Raw genomic sequence first — 20,109 nt, forward strand, 5'->3', positions numbered from 1 at the left:
TATTTTATGTGTCTTAACATTTAAATTAAAACTTTACTTTAAGGCATTTGCTTCATTATGTATTCAAAGTTATTCTTGCATTAATAAATTGTGATTGAATTTTATTCTCTAAAAATTTGTATTTGGTATTTTTAAAATGCATAATTTTCAGTTTTACTAATTAATTCTGAAATTATTTGAAGCAAGACAAAATTATCTGCTTAATCTTATCAAATAAGATTTCAATCTTCTGTCAACCATAATTTAATCTGGCTCTTTCTAAAAAAAATAAATAAAATTTTTAATGCAGGAAAACACTTGTTTACCACTTTTTTCTTTTTAAATTCTTCATTTACCCGTGAAGGCATCTCGTCCCTTTTCCTGCAAAATCGTCTTTATAATATAATATATGACTTCTATATTTGTTGTGCAGATTAGTATAGAAAAAACTTATCATTAATTAAAGTATATTAGCAACGATATTTATTAGTATATTTTTAATTTAATTAAATTAGTGTTGTATTGATTTTAAACATTAATATTTACTTGTGAAGGAGAAACTCGATAGATTTTACTATTAAGTAAATATTATATGAAAACTAAATTTGAAAGATAAAGACTATATATTCGAAATATAAATTCGAATTATAACACTGCATATTCATTGAGGTTAAAAAAAAAAAAAAACATTTATTAGCTTAAAACATTTAGGAAAATTGACCATTTTAAAGTAAATAGCGAGAATTTATTCTTAGTATAGCAACAGTTTCCAATGAAATTATTTTGAAATAAATCAATTAAATAGTTCGATAATTAGCAGAACTGAATTTCATTTATGTATTTAAAACTATAATTGTAGTCATTTATTTAAAGTTTTATGTTATTGCATTAATGAACTGGGTGGCATAGATTTTATTTATGATAATTAAAATAAAATGTATAATTTACATTTTTATATTTCAAATAAATTATTTCTATTAGTGGCAATTCCAAATTACTTTTCACGGCATTGAAATATTCATATCGCATAGACTTTAAACTGATATCACAACAAAAATGTTTATTTTCTTTTATTCTTTTGGAGATAAGAGCCAGTTTCTCTTAGAAAGTCCTCCAGGAAGGCACCCCTTTCCTTAGGCAGCTAGACCTCTAGTGCTTTGTCATAATCAAATAAATTATACCAGCCTTTAAAAATAAACTATTGTTTAAGCATATCTTGAAATATTTTAAATAAAAGAGAATTAATATCAGTTTAAGAATAATTTAATATTAATGTAATATTATATTCATTTAAGAAATCTTTTGCTTTAAAAATATATTTTAGAATTATCTTTTTACCATGCCCTCCAGTGCTTTTGCCATAATGGTAACAAACCAAACCAGACTTTAAAGATAAAATAGGCTTTAAGCATATCTTGAAATATTTTAAATAAAAGAGAATTAATATCAGTTAAGAGAAATTTAATATTAATGTAATATTTTAATTATATTGATTTAACAAATGTTTTGCTTTAAAAATATATTTTAGAATTATGTTGCTTTAACAATTCAATAAGTTTTAGAACCTGCATTTCAAAATATCTAAATTTTTATGTTGTTTATTTATATTATAAAACAGAAAGCATAAAGCAGAATTCTTACATAATATCTGAATATTTAAAAATGGGTCAAAGATGTCTCCTGCAAAAGAATTTATCTTACCATAATATTACAATAAACTAACCTTTCAATTTTTATTTTAACTTCATATGGAGTAGTACTTTGAGATTATTCAAGGCCATTTTAATGTGAACTTTGAATGAAAATGCATTATTAACATTCGTATTTTGAGCTGAATTACAATCTATTGCTTCTATTAATTAAATATGAAAAATGTAAACAATCATAAGGAACTCATTTTTGTGTCATTTAATAATATCAGTTTATGTTTACTTGTAACTGCAACTGGTTTATCTAAGAGTCAAATATTTCTGTTATGCCAGCACTTTAAACATTTCAAAGCTTCAAGCACTTCAAGTACAATTATATTGCCTTTGGAACTGCATTCGAAATTGCTTCCTTTTGCCAGCAGAATATTCTTCGGAGAACAGACGTTTATATTTTCATTCTGCTCTGGAAGAATTAAACGTCAGCCATATTATTCAGAAAAGCAGTTTCGAAGTAAAGGTCTCACATTTGCATATACGTAGAAATTGAGTTCGTTTTGAAAGGAAGTGGGAGAGAGTATGAAACTATATCCATGGCTCCCCAGTGGGAAATTCAATTCCAAGAATTAGATTTTTAAGGGTTGATCTAAGAAAGGTCAACCACCAAGCGAAGTGAGGTGGAATAACCCCAACGAGAGGCAGACAGAGGGTTATTTTCTAGGAAGAGAAACACAGAGTTTCCGACAATCTGTCTCCTTCTCATCGTACGGAAAGAAATCTGAAAGTTGTATCACTAATGATTTTTTTTTTACCCTTTCTCCTTTTTTTTTATTTTAAATATATTTTTTTTTTTTTTTTGCTTATCCGATGGATCCCTTTTCGGATTTGTTCTACCAGATAACGGCGAGCGGAAACACGACGGAATTTCCTGTCTCAAAAAAGAGTTTTTATTTCTGATGTTTCGTTTATTTACTTTTTTTTTTATTTGGGTCGTTTTTATATTGTTATGATTTCCATCGGGCTACGTCACTCAGCCATTGCCTGACATTGGGTGGCGAGAAGTAGACGTCACGGACAGAGGATAGCATCCATCCAATCACAATGCGGAAGATGACTTCTTTGCGCCGGCAAAAGAATCTCTCCATCGAATTCACAACGTGTTTGCAAACGCGAACCTGTTGCCGCTGCCGGAGCTAGAATTTGCAGGTATTTAAACTCTTAACGAGTTATTTAGATGCCAAAATTCAGTCCAGATAAGAGAACTTCTTTTTTAGAATGTGAGTTTTTATCTGTTAAGAATCATTCTTCGGAAATTAGCTATTCATTTGGAACAGACGATCACTGTGTAATGTGATTTAACGTTTTTGGTTTTGATTTCGAACATAATATTCCTGTGTGTTTGCATTATCGTCTGCTTTAGAACTGTCTGATATACGATAGGCATTTGTTTCTGTTTATGTTATAGCAAGATTATGGTTACGCCATTTTTGCTTTAGAAAATACTATTATTGTTTTGTGAAAAATAATTTGCATTGTTTTGAAATACGCTTATATAAAAAAACTGAACTTATAATATACGAAAATTGTCTATTTAGGCAAAGAAAGTTCTTAATAGAATACTAGGTTTCCACAGTGATTGAATTTTATTAGACTCTTAAAAGCAAATTGAAAGTAATTAAAGTTATGTTTTACATAACAAAGAAAAAAGTCAAATATAGAAATACATCTACCAGTTCTAGGCAAATAATTTCTCGTTCTTTTGATCTAGTTTTATAAATGCTGAATGCACACGTACGCAATGAATAATTCAATTAAGCATGTCTCTGTTTTAATTGTATAGAAGCATATATTTTTAACAAAGATGAAAAGGTTCTAGACTAATTAATTAGGAAGTCAAGAAACTCATTAGCCTGTTTCTGGATAAAAAAGATAGGGATTAGAAAGAAGAGAACAATATTTACGAACGAGAATTTGTGAACAAAAGAGAATACTTTGAACGCACAAAGAGGACATTTTCGGACCCGCCTGTTTGCCCGGCTAATCAAAAGGGAAAGCAAAATGTATGGACTTATCCTAGAAAACTTGAGTCAATACGTTGTTAGTGTCTATGGAGATGACAAGTGGGAAGAAATTCGAAAGCTTGCTAATGTTCGACATGGCGCCTTCAGCACTCATCATGTGTATAATGATTCGATGATTCCTCGTCTCACTGCAACTGCATGCCAGGTAAGAAAAGTTTTTGGTTTGGTTCAGTTTCTTTTCAATAATTAAATTGCTCAATGTTATGATAGCCAATGAAATTTTCTGGGACCTAAAATATTTATGGGAAATATGGGAATATGATATATTTCATCAATCTTGAACATTGTTTCGGAACTTTAAATCAGTTCGCATGACATAAAATTAAAAAATCTGAAAGTTTTCAGATTTTACATTACGCCCAAAGGGACTTTTTTTAACGTTTTGTGGGTTCCCTTTATTTATTACAATAAATGTACTTCGCACTTTTATAAAATTCAATCAACAGCAGCATCGCAAAATAATTTTAACATGAGCATATCTTTAGAATTTTCGATAAGCAGTCTCGCGCGCTGGAGATATTTTTTTTTTTTTTTTTTTTTCCGTACATTGGTGCAATTGCTCGCTTTGAAACCGTTGCATTTGTTAAGCAAAAATTCATTAAAGTTTTACAAAACATGAAATTAATATAAAACAAATTCCAAATTCCTAATTTGGGCTCCCAGAAGCCCACATTCTGGTGGAAACGAAAGTTATTCAAACTTTAATAGCTCTAGGTACCGTCTTTTATCACAGTGAGAGAAACATAGATACATTTATGCAGATTCTTCATTATTTAATTTCTTTAAATATAATACAGGGCTGTAATATTTGGTGGCAACAGTTTGGAAAGTGAACCGACATTTAACGTTTTCGACGCAAAAAGCCAAAACAAAATTAATAGCCCTTCTGGGCTAATAAACAAATAAATTATTTAAAAGAATAACTTTATAAATGAAATTTTAGTTCAAAAGGGCAATTTCCTAAAAAGGGCTGTTAATTTCGTTTTGGTATTTCGCGTCTGTTCACTATAAATGTCGGTTCACTTCTCAAATTGTTGCCACCAAATATTAGTGCCTTGTATTGCATTTAAAGAAATTAAATAAAGAAGAAGCTGCATGAATGTATGTATTTCTCGCATTGTGATAAAACGTCGGTATCTAGAGCCATCAAATTTTGAATAACGTTCGTCTACACCAGAATATTGGCATCTGGAAGCCCAAATTTGAAATTTGTTTTATTATCTGTTTCCTATTTTGTAAAGCATTTATGTGTTTTTGATTAAGAAACCCAACGATTTCAAAGCGAATAATGGGAACACTGTACGGGGAGGGAAAAAAGAAATTATTTCCAGCGCGCGAGACTGTGTATCGAAAATTATAAAGATATGTTCTTTTTAGGTTATTTTGCGATATTGCTGTTGAATTGAATTTTATGGTTTAAGTGCAAAAGTATATTTAATAAATAAAGGTAACACACAAAACGTTAAAAAGCACCTTTGGGCGCAATGTAAAATCTGAAAATTTTCAGACACTTTTTTTTTTTGGGGGGGGAACGTTTTTAATTACCTCTGAATCCACTGATAATTTATCTTGGTCAAATAATTATTCTAAAAAGTAAAAGGAAATAAATTATATTCTCGTTGGTGAATGGGAAATTTTTAATGGGAAAAAAGGATTTTGGCAGCCGTTCCATTTTATGTCTCTAATACGTTTTATTTACATTTACAGTTTATATGGAACTGAATTCTTTGAATTCAAAAAATTTTTAAAGATGTACAGTCCGGATTCTTTTTAAATAAGATTTACGTCATATAATTTAATTTTATCTAAAGGCATTTAAATAAGGATTAAATTAATAATTTAAGGCAGAATATAAGAAAACTACTTTTTGTGCTCATTTGGAAAATAAATTTGAAAACTTTTACTTAAGGTTTAGTCAGTAACAGAAATTGTGAGAAATCAATGACTTTTTTTAACATATTTTGATATATATAAAATTTAACATATTTTGATTATCAAACAACTTTGTCTGTTTCACAGAATTAATTTTGTTAGTTTATTTTTTATATTGCTTATTTGCTTTGTATTCGAAATTCTGCCCCTTGGTAACAATGAAATTTGGAAAATAAAAAGGAAATTTTCATGGGCCAAGCATAAATTTTGAAAGTCATTTTCCATGTTTGTAGTCCTAATAAGTGTAGGAATGAATTAAAATTTAAAATCGAACTTTATTTTTCAGATCTAAATTTTAGATTTTAATTTGTTATCATTTAAGTAAAAACAAAACCAAAACAAATCATATCATGTTATTTAATTTGTATAAAAAATTTCTATGGTATAAAATGTATATTTTCTGTGCTACAAATCTTGCATAAAAAAATATCTAGGTATATGGTAAGCACAGTGAAAAAAATTATTTGTGCCTTATCAGTCGACACTGCAATATGTTTAGCTACAAATTTTAAAACATCTTGAAACATTTTTTAAAACATTTTGAAACGACGTTCTTCTACTGTGTAAAATGTGAAGATGATATTTCACAACATGAAGTTTTTTGCTCTAATATTGACAATATTCACAAAATAAATGATTCAAGTTATTTGCCCTATCATTTAAATATTCTTTTAGACAGCAAAACGCTTTAGCCCTCATTCGCTTCATTTTTCTTTTCGTGCGAAGTCTTCAACTACTTCGGCAAATATTCCATTTATTTTACTTAATTTTGGCAAAAATTCTGTGCTGGTTCTTGATTGTTTCTGACGATATCTTAATCCTTTTCAGGAACACTGCAACTCTTCTTCAGAGAGTTTCACCAGCTCAGTTTTTTATGTATGGTATACAACCTTACAAATAAGAGTGTCGCGAGCAAAATTCTCAAAATATTCTTATTGCTAGATATTATTTCTTTAATACCTGACTGCAATGGGCTCCGGCATGGAATGTGTAGTCAATTACGACAAAATAAAATTACCATTCTGAAAACTTTTTAACATTTAATACAATTCTATTTACAATTCCTCGTTTTCTAAAAGCAGGAAATTGAAAGAATTCTCTAATATATGCAGCGGATTTCATTTCGTATATCATGCAGTAAACCCAGAACTCAATTCTATCGCAATGTTAAAAATTTAAATAAATTTTAGGACAAGATAGTCTCAAACCCAGGAAAGCTTTTTACTAATTCACTAACGCAAAATTTTGTAACCATGTTTACCACTGCCGGGAAAGACACTATAAAGACAAGTTATTATCAGAAACCCTCGAGCTACGGTCAGAACAAAGTTTATAAGTTCTGTGTGTACCTGAAAAGAAACTGCATAAAAATATTTCATTATGAATAAAATCAGTTCATTCTTTCCAAGCAACAATCAATCCATAAATAGTTTTTTTGTTGCAAAACTAGGAAACAAAAACTTTTGATACTTCAGTTTAATACGTATGACGTCATGATTTAAATTTAATGTAATATAACAACATTTTCTCAATACTAATAAAAGAATAAACGTAGCAATAATATATCGTGTCAGTTATCCTAGCCTGAACAAACAGTAGATATTAATTTAAAATGCTGACGTTAACGAAACATTTTCGACATACAATGGCGTCACATGAAATTGCCTACTTTCTTCAACGTCAGAATATGATCGTATATAATAATAATATGTTTAATATTTGGCAATGCTAATTTTATTTCATCTTTTGTAAAACTTATAAATTTTTTATTAACAAACTCCACGATTTGAAAAGGAGCAGTGGCAACACTTTTCGAAATGAAACAGATTTTTGTATTCAACGTGCGAGGCTGTTGCCACTCGGAAAAATGAGTGCGAAAATAAGCGTTTTCAGAGTTTTTAATTAATATCTGGGCTGATTAAAGTCATACGAAGATGAGAATGGTCGAAGTGGCTCTCCAGGAATTTTTGGAATCCGGGGATACTGTTCTCGAAACATGTAGAGACATTAGGATATTTTTTGGAACCACGGACCTCTGAATTATGCGCTGAGCGTGCATACCACCACACCAAGAAGGCGAGAGAAATATTTTATATACTCCCCCTTTAAAAGGGCCACTGGGGTTTTAGGGGACCAAATCGACAAATCCTGGGTGAGGAGAATCATCATCCAGTACCCTTTTAGTTCGGGCGCCACTGTAGAGTCATTAGGATTTATTTTGGAGCAGGAAAGATGAAAAATTAGCAACTCCTTCTCCGAGAAATGAACCACGGGCCTCTCAATTACGCACTGAGCGTGCAGATTACCACACCACGAAGGCATGCCAAGAAAGCGAATACCTTATAAACTCAACTCCCCACCATTCTGGAGGAGATGATACTACGAACAAATAAATAAACAGACATACAGACGCACACAGATTTTAATAGTACACAAATTTAAGATAAAATACGGAATTGCTTTATTAATTATATTAATTTAAGTGTAAAATTCGAAATCGTACACAAATTTAAGATAAAACACGGAATTGATTTATTAATTCTATTAATTTAAGTATAAAATACGAAATCGTACACAAATTTAAGATAAAATACGGAATTTAAGTATAAAATCCGAAATCGTACACAAATTTAAGATAATATACGGAATTGCTTTATTAATTCTATTACTTTAAGTATAAAATCTGAAATCGTACACAAATTTAAGATAAAATACGGAATGGCTGTATTAATTCTATTAATTTAAGTATAAAATCCGAAATCGCTTTTTTAACTCAGTTAAATTTTAAATTGCCTAGTACACTATAAAAATAAATGATATTCAAGATATAAATCCGAGAAATTTAATTCTGCTAAACTATTTGTTATAATGATCAACATTTCTGTTAGCTAGTACCTTGCTGGTCAACGTTTTGCATTTGATTTCAATTTTTGATATATTTTTACTTTTATTTCAAGTAAGGCTTTATATCATTAAAACCTAATGATGCGATGAGGAACTAGATACACTTTGAATGGCTTGCCCTTGATCCTGAATTCCGCCAAGGCGATAACATAACAACTTGGGAAACACCATAACATCACGGAAAATCCTTTAGAAGTCTGCGTCGCGTCTGTCGAAATATCTTCTTCTTCCCACCCCACCCTTGTAGAGAATAAATATCTCGCAAAGGAAGTTGCAAAATTATATAGTAGCTTTAGAGTGCATGCGGTAATATGCAATCAACGTTCTTCGAGCTTGAGAACAACGATTCCGTTGGATAATTGCATTAAAATCAAAATGCCGGTATTTGTTGAGAAGATTAACACCAATGGACTATTAAAGAAAAACTAGAAATATTTTATTCTAATAATAATAATCAAAGAAATTAATCTTGAAACGGCATTTTGCGCTGAATCACAGTGAACGGCGTTATCACGTTTCAAATTGTTGCCACAAAATATTATCGCCCTTGTATTATATTTGAAGAAATTAAATAAGGAAGAATCTGCATGAATGTATGTGTGTTTCTCGCACTGTGGGAAAACAACGGCACCGAGAGACATCAGATTCTGAATAACGTAGTCCTCCACTCGAATATGGGCATCTAGAAGCCCAAATTTTGAATTTCGAATTAATTTTATTATCTACTTCATACTTTGTAAATATTTAATTAATTTTAGATTAACAAACTCAATGATTTCAAAGCGAGCAGTGGCAACACTGTACGGAATAAAAGATTTTTATCTCTGTCACGCGAGACTGTCCAGCGGAAATTCTAAAGCGGAATTTTAATGTTGAATCGAATTTTATATGACTTAAGCATCAACAACGTATTACTTAATAAACAAAGTAAACACAAAAAACGTTAATAATAAAATACCAAAAAAGAGTTATGTTAGTAAGGAAACTGAGCATTGATGCGATGAACTGAAAAAAGAATGAATTAGTAGAAAAAAATTTATGCCAACTCTTAACGCTCCATCAGGAATTCTAAATGCATACTGCTGCGCGGCTTTTAGAATGTTTGTAATTTTGCTGTTGAAATGTATATGGCCCGAGTGCGAAGAAATGTTGCTTAGTAGTGAAACAAAAAAGACCCCCCCCCCAAAAAAAAAAAATCAGTAAGGTTTTAGAGTTTAAATTACATCCAAAGAGGCGTTTTTTTAACGTTTTGTGTGTTAATTTATTAAATATCATGTTCTTCCTCCCCCCCCATAGAGTGTTGCCATTGCTCGCTTTGAAATCCTTGAGTTTGTTGATCAAAAATTCGGTAAAGTTTTACAAAATATGAAATCGATCATAAAACAAATTCCGAATTTCAAATTTGGTCTTCCACATGCCCATATTCGTAGGAGTCAACACTCATTCAAAATTCGATGGCTGTATGTACCGTTGTTTTATCACAATTCCAGAAATACATATACATTTATGCAGATTTTTCATTATTTAATTTCTTCAAATATAATGCAGGACTCTAACATTTGGTGGCAACTGTTTGAAAAGTGAAACGGACATTTATAGTGATTCAACGCAAAATCGCAAAACGAAAACAATAGTCCTTCGGGGACAAAGTCTCTTTGGACTAAAAAGGAAAAGAAAATCTGAAACGTTTCAGGTTTTAAATTACGTCCAAAGCGGCGCTGTTTTAACATTTTGTCTATTACCTTTATTTATTAAATATCATCTTCTTCGCAATTAAACCATAAAATAATTTAGTTCAAGAGCAATATCGCAAAATAGTTTTAAATTGAGCATATCTTTAGAATTTCCGATACAGAGTATGGCGCGTTGGAGATAAAAATGTTTTTTCTGTACAACGTTGCCATTGCTCGCTTTGAAATTCTTGAGTTTGTTAATCAAAAATTCGTTGAAGTTTTACACAATATGAAATCGATCATAAAACAAATTCCAAATTTCAAATTTGGGCTTCCACATGCTCATATTCGCAGAAGGATGACGTCTTTCAAAATTGGATGGCTCTTTGTACCGTTGTTTTATCACAATGCAAGAAATATACATACATTTATGCAGATTTTTCATTATTTAATTTCTTCAAATATAATGCAGGACACTAACATTTGGTGGCAACAGTTTGAAAAGTGAAACGGACATTTATAGTGAAGCAACGCAAAATCGCAAAGCGAAAACAACACTTCAAGGAAAAAGCCCTTTTTTGGCCAAAAAGGGGGAGGTTAGTAGGAGTGTGTGTTTCAGCAGACTGGTAAACTGCTGGCTCAGCGAGAGCATAAGAAAACCTTTTGGGCGACCGTTAAAATGTGAAGCCTTTTAAAATTTTCCTTTTTTAAATTCTGTTTCGATAGCTTTAAATTTATTTCAAAAGTTTTTTTATGGATGCTTCATATATTTCCTTGCTTAAACATCAATTACATAACTACAGTTTCGTAACATCAGTTGGTTTGGTTTGGTATATAATAAAAGCATTACAATTTACTTACGTAGTAAATGATGAATAACTTGTAAAGATTTTTATTCTGAGCGCGGAGACATCGGTACGCCACACAAAATGTTTGCTTAAATTTTACTGTTCCGCGGGTCAAAGTTGTTTAAGAAGCACTGCGCTAGAAGACTGTTTCTGTGCTACCTACTTTCGGATAAAAAATTCAATAATCAGTATTGAAATAAGGCCATTAATAACGAAGTGGAAGTATTCTGATGACTTTTCTAACTTTCCTGTTTCGAAGTGCAAGGAAAAGCAATTAGAATAGAAGTGTTTTCAGAAATCGTAACTTAAACGGACTCAAAACCGGCAGGAAGTGCAGAAGATTATATTTCATTGATCTTGAAGTAGCGAAGTGTTATTGAAACTTGTGCCGTTAATAGGAATCTTCTCGCTGTCATCAAAGAACTTTTATTCTGCTCTTTAATAAGTCCCATTGAGTTTATAACCATCTTTTACTTTAAGTGGAGAACCAAAGGAGTTTAATACTAAATCTTAAACGTTAAAGAAGTCTATTTATAGTGAATGTAATGTTTACTTACAGCATGGCGTTCTTTTAACAGCAGTATATAGGGTGAATCAGATATATGACTAAACTTTTGAAATAAAGGCAGCGTGTTTGATTTCGTTTTAATTATGGCAAAGCAAGTGAGGGCTAGCTATCTAATGACGGGTGCGTTCGTGGACGACTTTCTAATGGAAATTGGCATCTTATACACGTTACACAAGAGGAAACCCACGGAAACGCCCAGCCAGCCAGCCCGTTCGGCGAGACACGAACGCGGTCCAAACTACTAGTGTTCAGGGACTCTACCGCTCGGCCGCTGGTAGCATGCTAATGTAGTACTTTGTAGATGAAGATGCTGAACTGTATATTAAACTTGAAGCATCATTGTTTAATTTAAAATATGATTTATGTGTTCCATCTTAAGTCATTGACGATAACGGTTCTGAATTTACATCAATAAATTATTGTTAGAGTGTGGACAGTTGCAGACTAGACAGATCAAACAGAGTCATTTTAATGTAGCGTTGTTGTGGTAGGCTGTATTGAATCGATTACTCTTAAAAAGAAAAATTTTAAAAGAAAAAAAAAAGATTTGAAAGTTTTCAAATTTTACATTACGCCCAATGGGGTCTTTTTTTTTTTTTTTTTTTTTAACGTTTTGTGTATTACCTTTATTTATTAAATAACATGTTCTTGGCACTTAAACCACAAAATTCAACTCAACAAAAAATAAATAAATAAAATAAAGTAAATCTAAAAGATTTCAGATTTTAAATTACGTCGAAAGGGACGTTTTTTTAACATTTTGTGTGTTACCTTTATTTATTAAATAGCATGTTCTTCGCATTTAAAACACAAAATTTACTTCAACAGTAATATCGCAAAATAATTTTAAAATGAGCCTATCTTTAGAATTTCCGATACACATTTCCGCGCGCTGGAGATAAAAAAGTTCCCCCCCCCCGTACAGTTTTGCCAATGCTCGCTTTGAAATCGTTTAGTTTGTTAGCCAAAAATTCGTTGAAGTGTTACAAAGTATGAAATTGATAATAAAACAAATTTCAAATTCAAATTAGGTCTTCCACATGCCCATATTCTATGGAAGATTACGTTATTCAAAATTGGATGGTTCTAGGTACCGTAGTTTTATCACAATGCGAGAAAAATACATACATTTATGCATATTCTTCTTTATTTAATTTCTTTAAAATATCGCGATAATATTTGGTAGTAACAATTTCAAAGGTGAAATGGCGCTTATCGTGAATCGACGTAAAATGCCAAAACGAAATTAATAATCATTCTAGGCTTCTGGGAAAATTGCACTTTTGGACTAATAATAACACAAAATAATTTTAAAAGATCATATGTTATGCTTAGAATTTCCAATGCACAGTCTCGCGCGCTGATGATAAAAATGTTTTTCTTTTTCGTGTAGTGTTACCGTTGCCTGCTGTGAAATCATTGAGTTTCTTAATCAAAAACTCATAAATGGGTTACAAAATATGAAATACATAATAAAAAAACTCCAAATTTGAGCTTGCAGATGCCGATATTCGTTTGGAGACGTACGTTATTCAAAATTGGATGGCTCTAGGTACCGTTGTTTTATCACAATGCGAGAAACATACATACTTTTACTTAACATAATTCTTGTTTATTTAATTTCTTTACATATAATGCAAGGAGGTATTATTTGATGGCAACAATTTTGAAAGTGAAACGCCGTTTATAGTGAAATGCCACAAATTGCAGAAACGAAATTAATTGTTTAATCTATTAAATCTTTTGGAAACAATCGCGTAAAATCAACGTGATAAGCGCTATTAATTCGATAAAAACCATGGAAAAGAGGAAAGGAATAGAGTGACTTTAGTTTGTAATGCTGTGCATTGTACGGTTTGAAGAAACTCACCTTCCAGCAGACTTGTTCTGCCATTCCGCAGCCACAATACTATTATCCCACATTGCAATGAAATCAACCATATTCTTGATTCCCATGTATAGTTTTTTAAAGATCGTTAATATTTCAGAAGGATCATGAAAATATTTTCGAAATTTATACGCGAGTTAAGGAAAGTGGTGATTTGAGGTTTCATGTTTTTATGCTAATTTTCACTGTGCTCACCATGTTATTGGGAAGAACTAAAAAATGATAAGTTGTCAAATTCAGTAGCTAGCAAAAAAAAAAAAAAAAAAAAGAAAAAGAAAAAAAAAAAAGAAAAAATCAGAAATAAAACTGCAAAACGTTTGTAGGACATCCTTGTTAAAGGCAGGGCATACTAATAGCTACCTCTCATTAAGCCTAAGCTATGGATGCTTTTCAGTTGCTTGCTGTGATAAATGACCGTATATCAGACATGATTTATTATAGTCAAATTTGTTTAATCTTAGAAGCCATCATAAGCGTGAAATTATATTTTTAGGCTCACCGTCAATGCTTAGAATGCGGGACTTTTTATCTTGTCGTAAAGCTAATAAATTCACGATAGTCTACAATTATAGGTAAGGTAGTCATTTTTTTTATAGCAAGAGAAAAGGAACAACATTTGAGAGACGGTCGCAAGATAAGTTACGAAATTTCCAAACAGTTTCGTAATTGAGGTTTCCCTGTGAAAAATGTGTGATAAAATTGAAGCAATCCTTATTATTAAGTAATGAAGAATCTGTATGTATGTTTGTATGTTCCTCAGATTGTGTAGAAACGGCGGCCCCTTGATCCACCGAATTTTGAATTTTTGTTTTGGATTTACTAAGGCTGATCGTACATTTTGTAGACGATTTTATTGTAATTACAGAAATATTTTACCTAAAATTTTTATGTTTCAGACGTTCTATTTGATAACATTTATTCTTCACTAGCTTTATACAGTGTAATTTCTTCGCTATCTTTAGACACTGTAATTACTCTATCTCTTTATACACTTTAATTTCTTCACTTATCTTTATGCACTGTACTTTTTCACTATCTTTATACACTGTAAATACACTTTTTTATCTTTATACACTGTAATTTCTTCACTATCTTTATACACTGCTAATTACACACTGTAATTTCTTCACTGTCTTTATACGCTGTAAATTACACTATCTTTATACACTTTGTAATTATACACTGTAATTTCTTCACTATCTTTATACACACTATCTTTATGCACTGTAATTTTTTCACTATCTTTATACATTGTAATTACACTATCTTTATACACTGTAATTACACTTTTTTATCTTTATACACTGTAATTTCTTCACTATCTTTACACACTTAATTACACACTATAATTTCTTCACTGTCTTTATACGCTGTAAATTACACTATCTTTTTACGCCGTAATATACGTTGTTAACTGTACACTGTAATTTCTTCACTGTCTTTATACACTGTAATTACACACTGTAATTTCTTCACTATCTTTGTGTTGTGTTGTTGTGTTGCTGTTCTTATTCATGCTAACTTGTCTAACGTAATCAGCTTAAGCCCACAAAATTCTTGTGGCAAGGAACGCTAGAATACGGCCTAACAGTCTTGAGCACCATTCAGGTAACAGTGCGTTTAACTCAGTTCCGCCCCCAATTTTGTTGGAGAGCACCCCGGGGGGGGACGGGTCTGAAGGTTTCCCATTCCTCTCCTCTTTCACCAAACCACACGAGAGGACTTTTCGGCTCACCGCGTATTTAGAGAGCTGCCATGCCGCACCAACACTATACATTTACAAACATCCATCACTTCTCTGGGATTCGAACCCGGGCCCTTCAGCACGGCAGTCAATGACGCTAACCACTATACCGGTTGGGCGGATTTTGAGCCTAGTGTTCCTATCCTTCATAGGATCACTATCTTTATACGCTGTAATTATACACTGTAATTGCACTTTCTTTATACACTGTAATTTCCAAGACTATTGCCTATTGTAATATCGGAAGAAGTAGTTTATACCATTACTCTCAAACAGCTTTCCAAAGTCTAAGGAGGTTGTCGATCAACGTTTGGACAACCACCTTTTTAGCAGTTTAAGAGGGCTAAAACACATTAGTGAGGGATCAAGAGATTAACTAGGTATATGAGTGAAGGGTACGGCCTTGAAACCCGTTTCTTGTTCCATTTTCCGCAGGAAATTAACAGCAGATTTTGACGAGTCGCTGCTTGCTTTGTCTTGTTGCAGTTCTAGTCAGTGATCAGATCACATTGTGTGTGAAGAGAAGGTATTTCATATTTGAAAATTGGTATAAAATATGTTTTTGATAATATGTGGATTTGATCTTGGCATTTTTTTCCACTCTCTTTATTTTGAATATGCCGTTATACGAAAAACCAGCAACAATCATAAATCCCATAGAAAAACTTTCTTTAGATTCCTTGAATCATGTTTTAAGATTGTTTTCTCCTCTTTGTTGGTAATAAGTGGATCTCATATTACTGAAGTCATTTAAGTACACCCAAGATTCGTCTATTATGACAACATTTTTCCATTTTTATCCATTCCATTTCCAATTTTATGTTTCTCATAAAGAATTTTGCGTTCAGCGATATGTTTTGGAAAAAGACGATGCACATTATGTTTTCTCACACTTTTAAGACTCCAATCAGCATTAATCACTTTGTTCACAGTTGGCACTGAGCATTTTAATGACTTTGCTACTGTCCTCAGACATAGCGGAATTTTCTTTTAACAACAAAGTTCTTACTTTTGTAACATTCGAAACATTTCGTTTTATTCTTGGAAACGTAATTGGAAAAAGTTTTCATTTGAAGCTAAGTTTTGACTTTTTTTCTTTTGTTGTTTATAGCATTATCTATCGTAGCTTTAGATTGAAAAAAGATGGCCTTTCACAACTTTTTTTAATAAGTAGATATTAATTTTCTTTGGAAAGAGCCCAAACATAGTCTTCTATCTATTGCGACTTTAAAAGCGCCATTTTGCATTGAAACGAAACTGTCAAGTAGTAGACAATAATGAAGACTTTCAAAAATACAGCTGCAATTAAAAAAAGCAGAATTTTTTTACAGCAAAACAAAATCGTCTGAGCGATTTAAAAACAATGCTGCCACTCTATGGAATGTAAGATATTTATGTTTCAAATTTTATCAGAAAACTCAGCTATTCAAGGGAAAAAAAAGTGTTTTGCCACTCGGCAATGCGAAAATATTTTTCTTTTAAATTTAATAAAACAACTCAGCGATTTGAAAAAAAATGTGTTGCTTCTTCCAGGTATAAAACATTTTGCTTTTCCACGCGCTACTTTATTGCCATTCTGCGAGTATAAGATATTTTTTTTCAGATTTAATCTGTCTATTACTGATTAAAAATATTAATTAGCAACGAACGAAGTTCTCTATCGCTATCATTATTTATTATTAGCTGAACCCTTAAAATTACACAAACTAGACTTAACTTCAAGGGCATTACATATCTTTTTATGGTACTTGTAAGAATGAAATTAGTATACATTAATTTACTATATTTTTAGCAGCTGACTACGCCAGAGGCTAGTAATATTAATAACTAGCATGAATTAAACGAGCAGTACACTATATATGTTTCATATTGAATGGGGCAAAATGAAAGCATTCCTGTGAACGCTTTTGCAAGCAGAAAATAAAAATGTTTTAGTCCTTATAATTTTGCTACTGCTTCGTTTGAAATAGCTGAGTTTTTAATCAAAAATTCGTTACAATTTTACAATTATGACACAGACAATAAAACAAATTACAAATTCCAAATTCAGGCTTCCAAGTGCGCATGCTCGAGTGTTGGACTATGCTATTCAAAATTTTATGACTCTGTGTGCTGTTGTTTTTTCATAATGCGAGAAACATGTATACATTCATGCAGATTTTTCATTATTTAATTTCTTTAAATATAATGCAGGGCGATAATATTTGGTGGCAACAATATGAAAAGTGATACATCGTATTTACGGGATTTAACGCAAAATGCCCTTTCGAGACTAATAGCCCCTCTGGGATAGCGCTTTTTTGGGCTAAAAATATATATACGTAATACTTACCGTTGCATCGGGAATTCTAAACGTACAGTGCTATGCTGTTTTTAAAATATTTACAATTTTGCTGTTGAATTGTATGTGGCGTAATTGCGAAGACAATGATGCTTAATAATAAAGTTAAAAAAAAAAATACGAATAGAGAGAGCAGCTCATCGTAAAAGTTTAAAATTTTATTGGGTACGTAATTATAAAACATTTTTATATTAAAAAAAATTAATAGCGTTTAGATTTACACTGCGCGCAAAGGGACTTTTTTTTAACGTTTTGTGTGTTAAATTTATTTATTAAGTATCATGTTCTTCGTTTTTAAACCATAAAATGCAGTTCAATACCAATATCACAAAATAATTTAAAAAGAGCATATCTTTAGAATTTCCCATACTCAGTCTCGTGCGCTAGAGGAAAAAAAAATTTTCTTCCATACGGTGTCGCTGTTGCTTGCATTGAAATTGTTGAATTTGTTAACGAAAAATTAATGTTTTACAAAATATGAAACAATTAATAAAACAAATTCCAAATTTGGGCTTCAGCATGCCCGCATTCGAGTAAAGAACTTACGTTGTTCAAAATTGAATGTCTTTCGGTACCTTTTTTACAGTGCAAGAACCATACTGTTACGGTTTTTGTATTTAATTTGCTATTTTTAGTAGAATTGTTATTAAGTTTGTAAACGCAACGTATTAATTTTATTTAAAATGTATTTTCCCGATTGGCAACAACAGTTTTTTTAGAACGATAATAATTTGAACTGTAGTGTTTTTGAGCAGTAATGTTGACGGTAATGTTTCTGAATAAAGCAAGTATCTAACAATTAATGTTTCAACTGTAATGTTTGACGGAATGTGTTTTTAATAAAGGAACTAATTAATTGCTAACATTTCAGAAGTGGGATAAACTATAATTATTGTCTAGATTTAACAACGTATTGCCTTAACGTACGCTAAGCCTAAACTGAATGCGAAAGCTCGCCAAAACTGAAAGTAGAAAGGTACGTGAATTTATAAACTGTTTATGTTATGTCTAAGTATTAAACGGAAAGAACTTAAATATAATTATTGTATTATTATTTAAAAATTGAAGTCTAAGATGGCTTATTTGGCAAGATGCAAGAAATGTGACTTAAAAGAACTTGCTTTGGAACTTGATGTAGATGTTCTGATATTAAAATTGTAGGCTTAAGAGATATGATTTTGAATAGTAAGAATTATAATGAAGACTTTACTAAACAAATGCTAGATAGAATTATAAATGATCGTTTAGACAGGGAAAAGTTAGAAATTTTAGAAAAAGAAAAATATAAGCAAAGAGCATTTGAAATGAAAATTATAGAAAGAGATAAGCAAAGAACTTTTGAACTTGAAAAATTGAAAATAGAAGCGGAAATCAGAAGTAGTGATGTAAATGATTCTGTTCCTTCTAATGTTAGTAGAAGTAATATTTGTGATATGAGTAAATTAATGCATAAGTATGATTTGAATGAAGGTGATATAAGTTTTTATTTAGTTTTATTTGAGAGACAGGCACGACGTATTGGGTTAGAAGAACAAAACTGGGTTTCTCAGCTGTTGGGTCTATTGCCTTATGAAATAACTCAATTAATTGGCCGTGAATCAGAAGAGAAAGCTAACGACTATAAGCACGTTAAACAACTGCTACTGAGAAAATTTAAGTTAAGCCCTGAACAGTTTCGGCAAAAGTTCGTTGATCATATTAAAACGTTGCGTAATACGTGGAAGGACGTTTGAATTAAAAAATTATTTTGAAGAGTGGCTTGCTGGATTAAATGTAACAGATTTTGACTCTTTAAAACAACTTATTATTACTGATCAATTAAAGAAAAGGGTCCCCGTTGCTATCCGAGACCATTTCATTGATGATTGGTCTAAATTAATTAATCCTGAAGAGTTGGCTGAAAAACTAGATGAATATGAAAATATTCGGGCAGGGATAAAAGTACTTCAAGTAGAAAATAAAACTTTTAGGCATAATTCTAAGCCCAAATCTGGTTCTAAATTTTATGAAGGATCCTATAATCAGTATTCAAGACATAGAAATGTTAACGATTCCATGCAGACAGATGGTAATTTCAAAGTGGGTTTTAAAAAAAGTTTTGATAATAAATACAATCTGAGAGATAAATTTTATAAAACAGACGAAAGGAAAAGGGAATATAATTCTGGCATCCGCAATGAAAAGGGTGAGCCGAAATGCTTCAATTGTAATGATTATGGACATATAGCGACGGATTGTCCTCAGCCTAAAAAAGAAATTATTTGCAGGAAATGTAATGAAAAGGGTCATACTTTCAAAAGGTGTACGTCTAAGAATCCAGACTTGACAAATGTTAAAAATAATTTATCCGTGGACCAGAATTCAGGTGTTTCACCAGCTGTATATTTAAAGTATGCTCGCATCAATAATGGAGAGGAAATTACTGCAATCATAGATACGGGTTCTAGTTCGTGTTTATTGAAACAGTCTGCGGCTAAGAGACTGAATCTTATTGTAAAACCTGAT

General features: G+C 31.3%; 1 protein-coding gene across 1 annotated transcript in view; it reads left to right on the forward strand.

Moving 5' to 3' along the window:
- Positions 1-786: 786 nt before the first annotated feature.
- Positions 787-20,109, forward strand: part of LOC118195508 (soluble guanylate cyclase 88E-like) — a 240,226-nt gene continuing 220,903 nt past the window's right edge. The window contains exon 1 of the mRNA XM_085826934.1: positions 787-3,851. Coding sequence (XP_085683060.1) covers positions 3,684-3,851 — 168 coding nt within the window. The 5' untranslated portion in view covers positions 787-3,683. The remainder of the gene's footprint in view (positions 3,852-20,109) is intronic.

This window comes from Stegodyphus dumicola, chromosome 11 (assembly GCF_044657685.1).
Source record: "Stegodyphus dumicola isolate Sdum_Otavi_A_Nest chromosome 11, ASM4465768v1".
NCBI lineage: Eukaryota > Metazoa > Arthropoda > Arachnida > Araneae > Eresidae > Stegodyphus > Stegodyphus dumicola.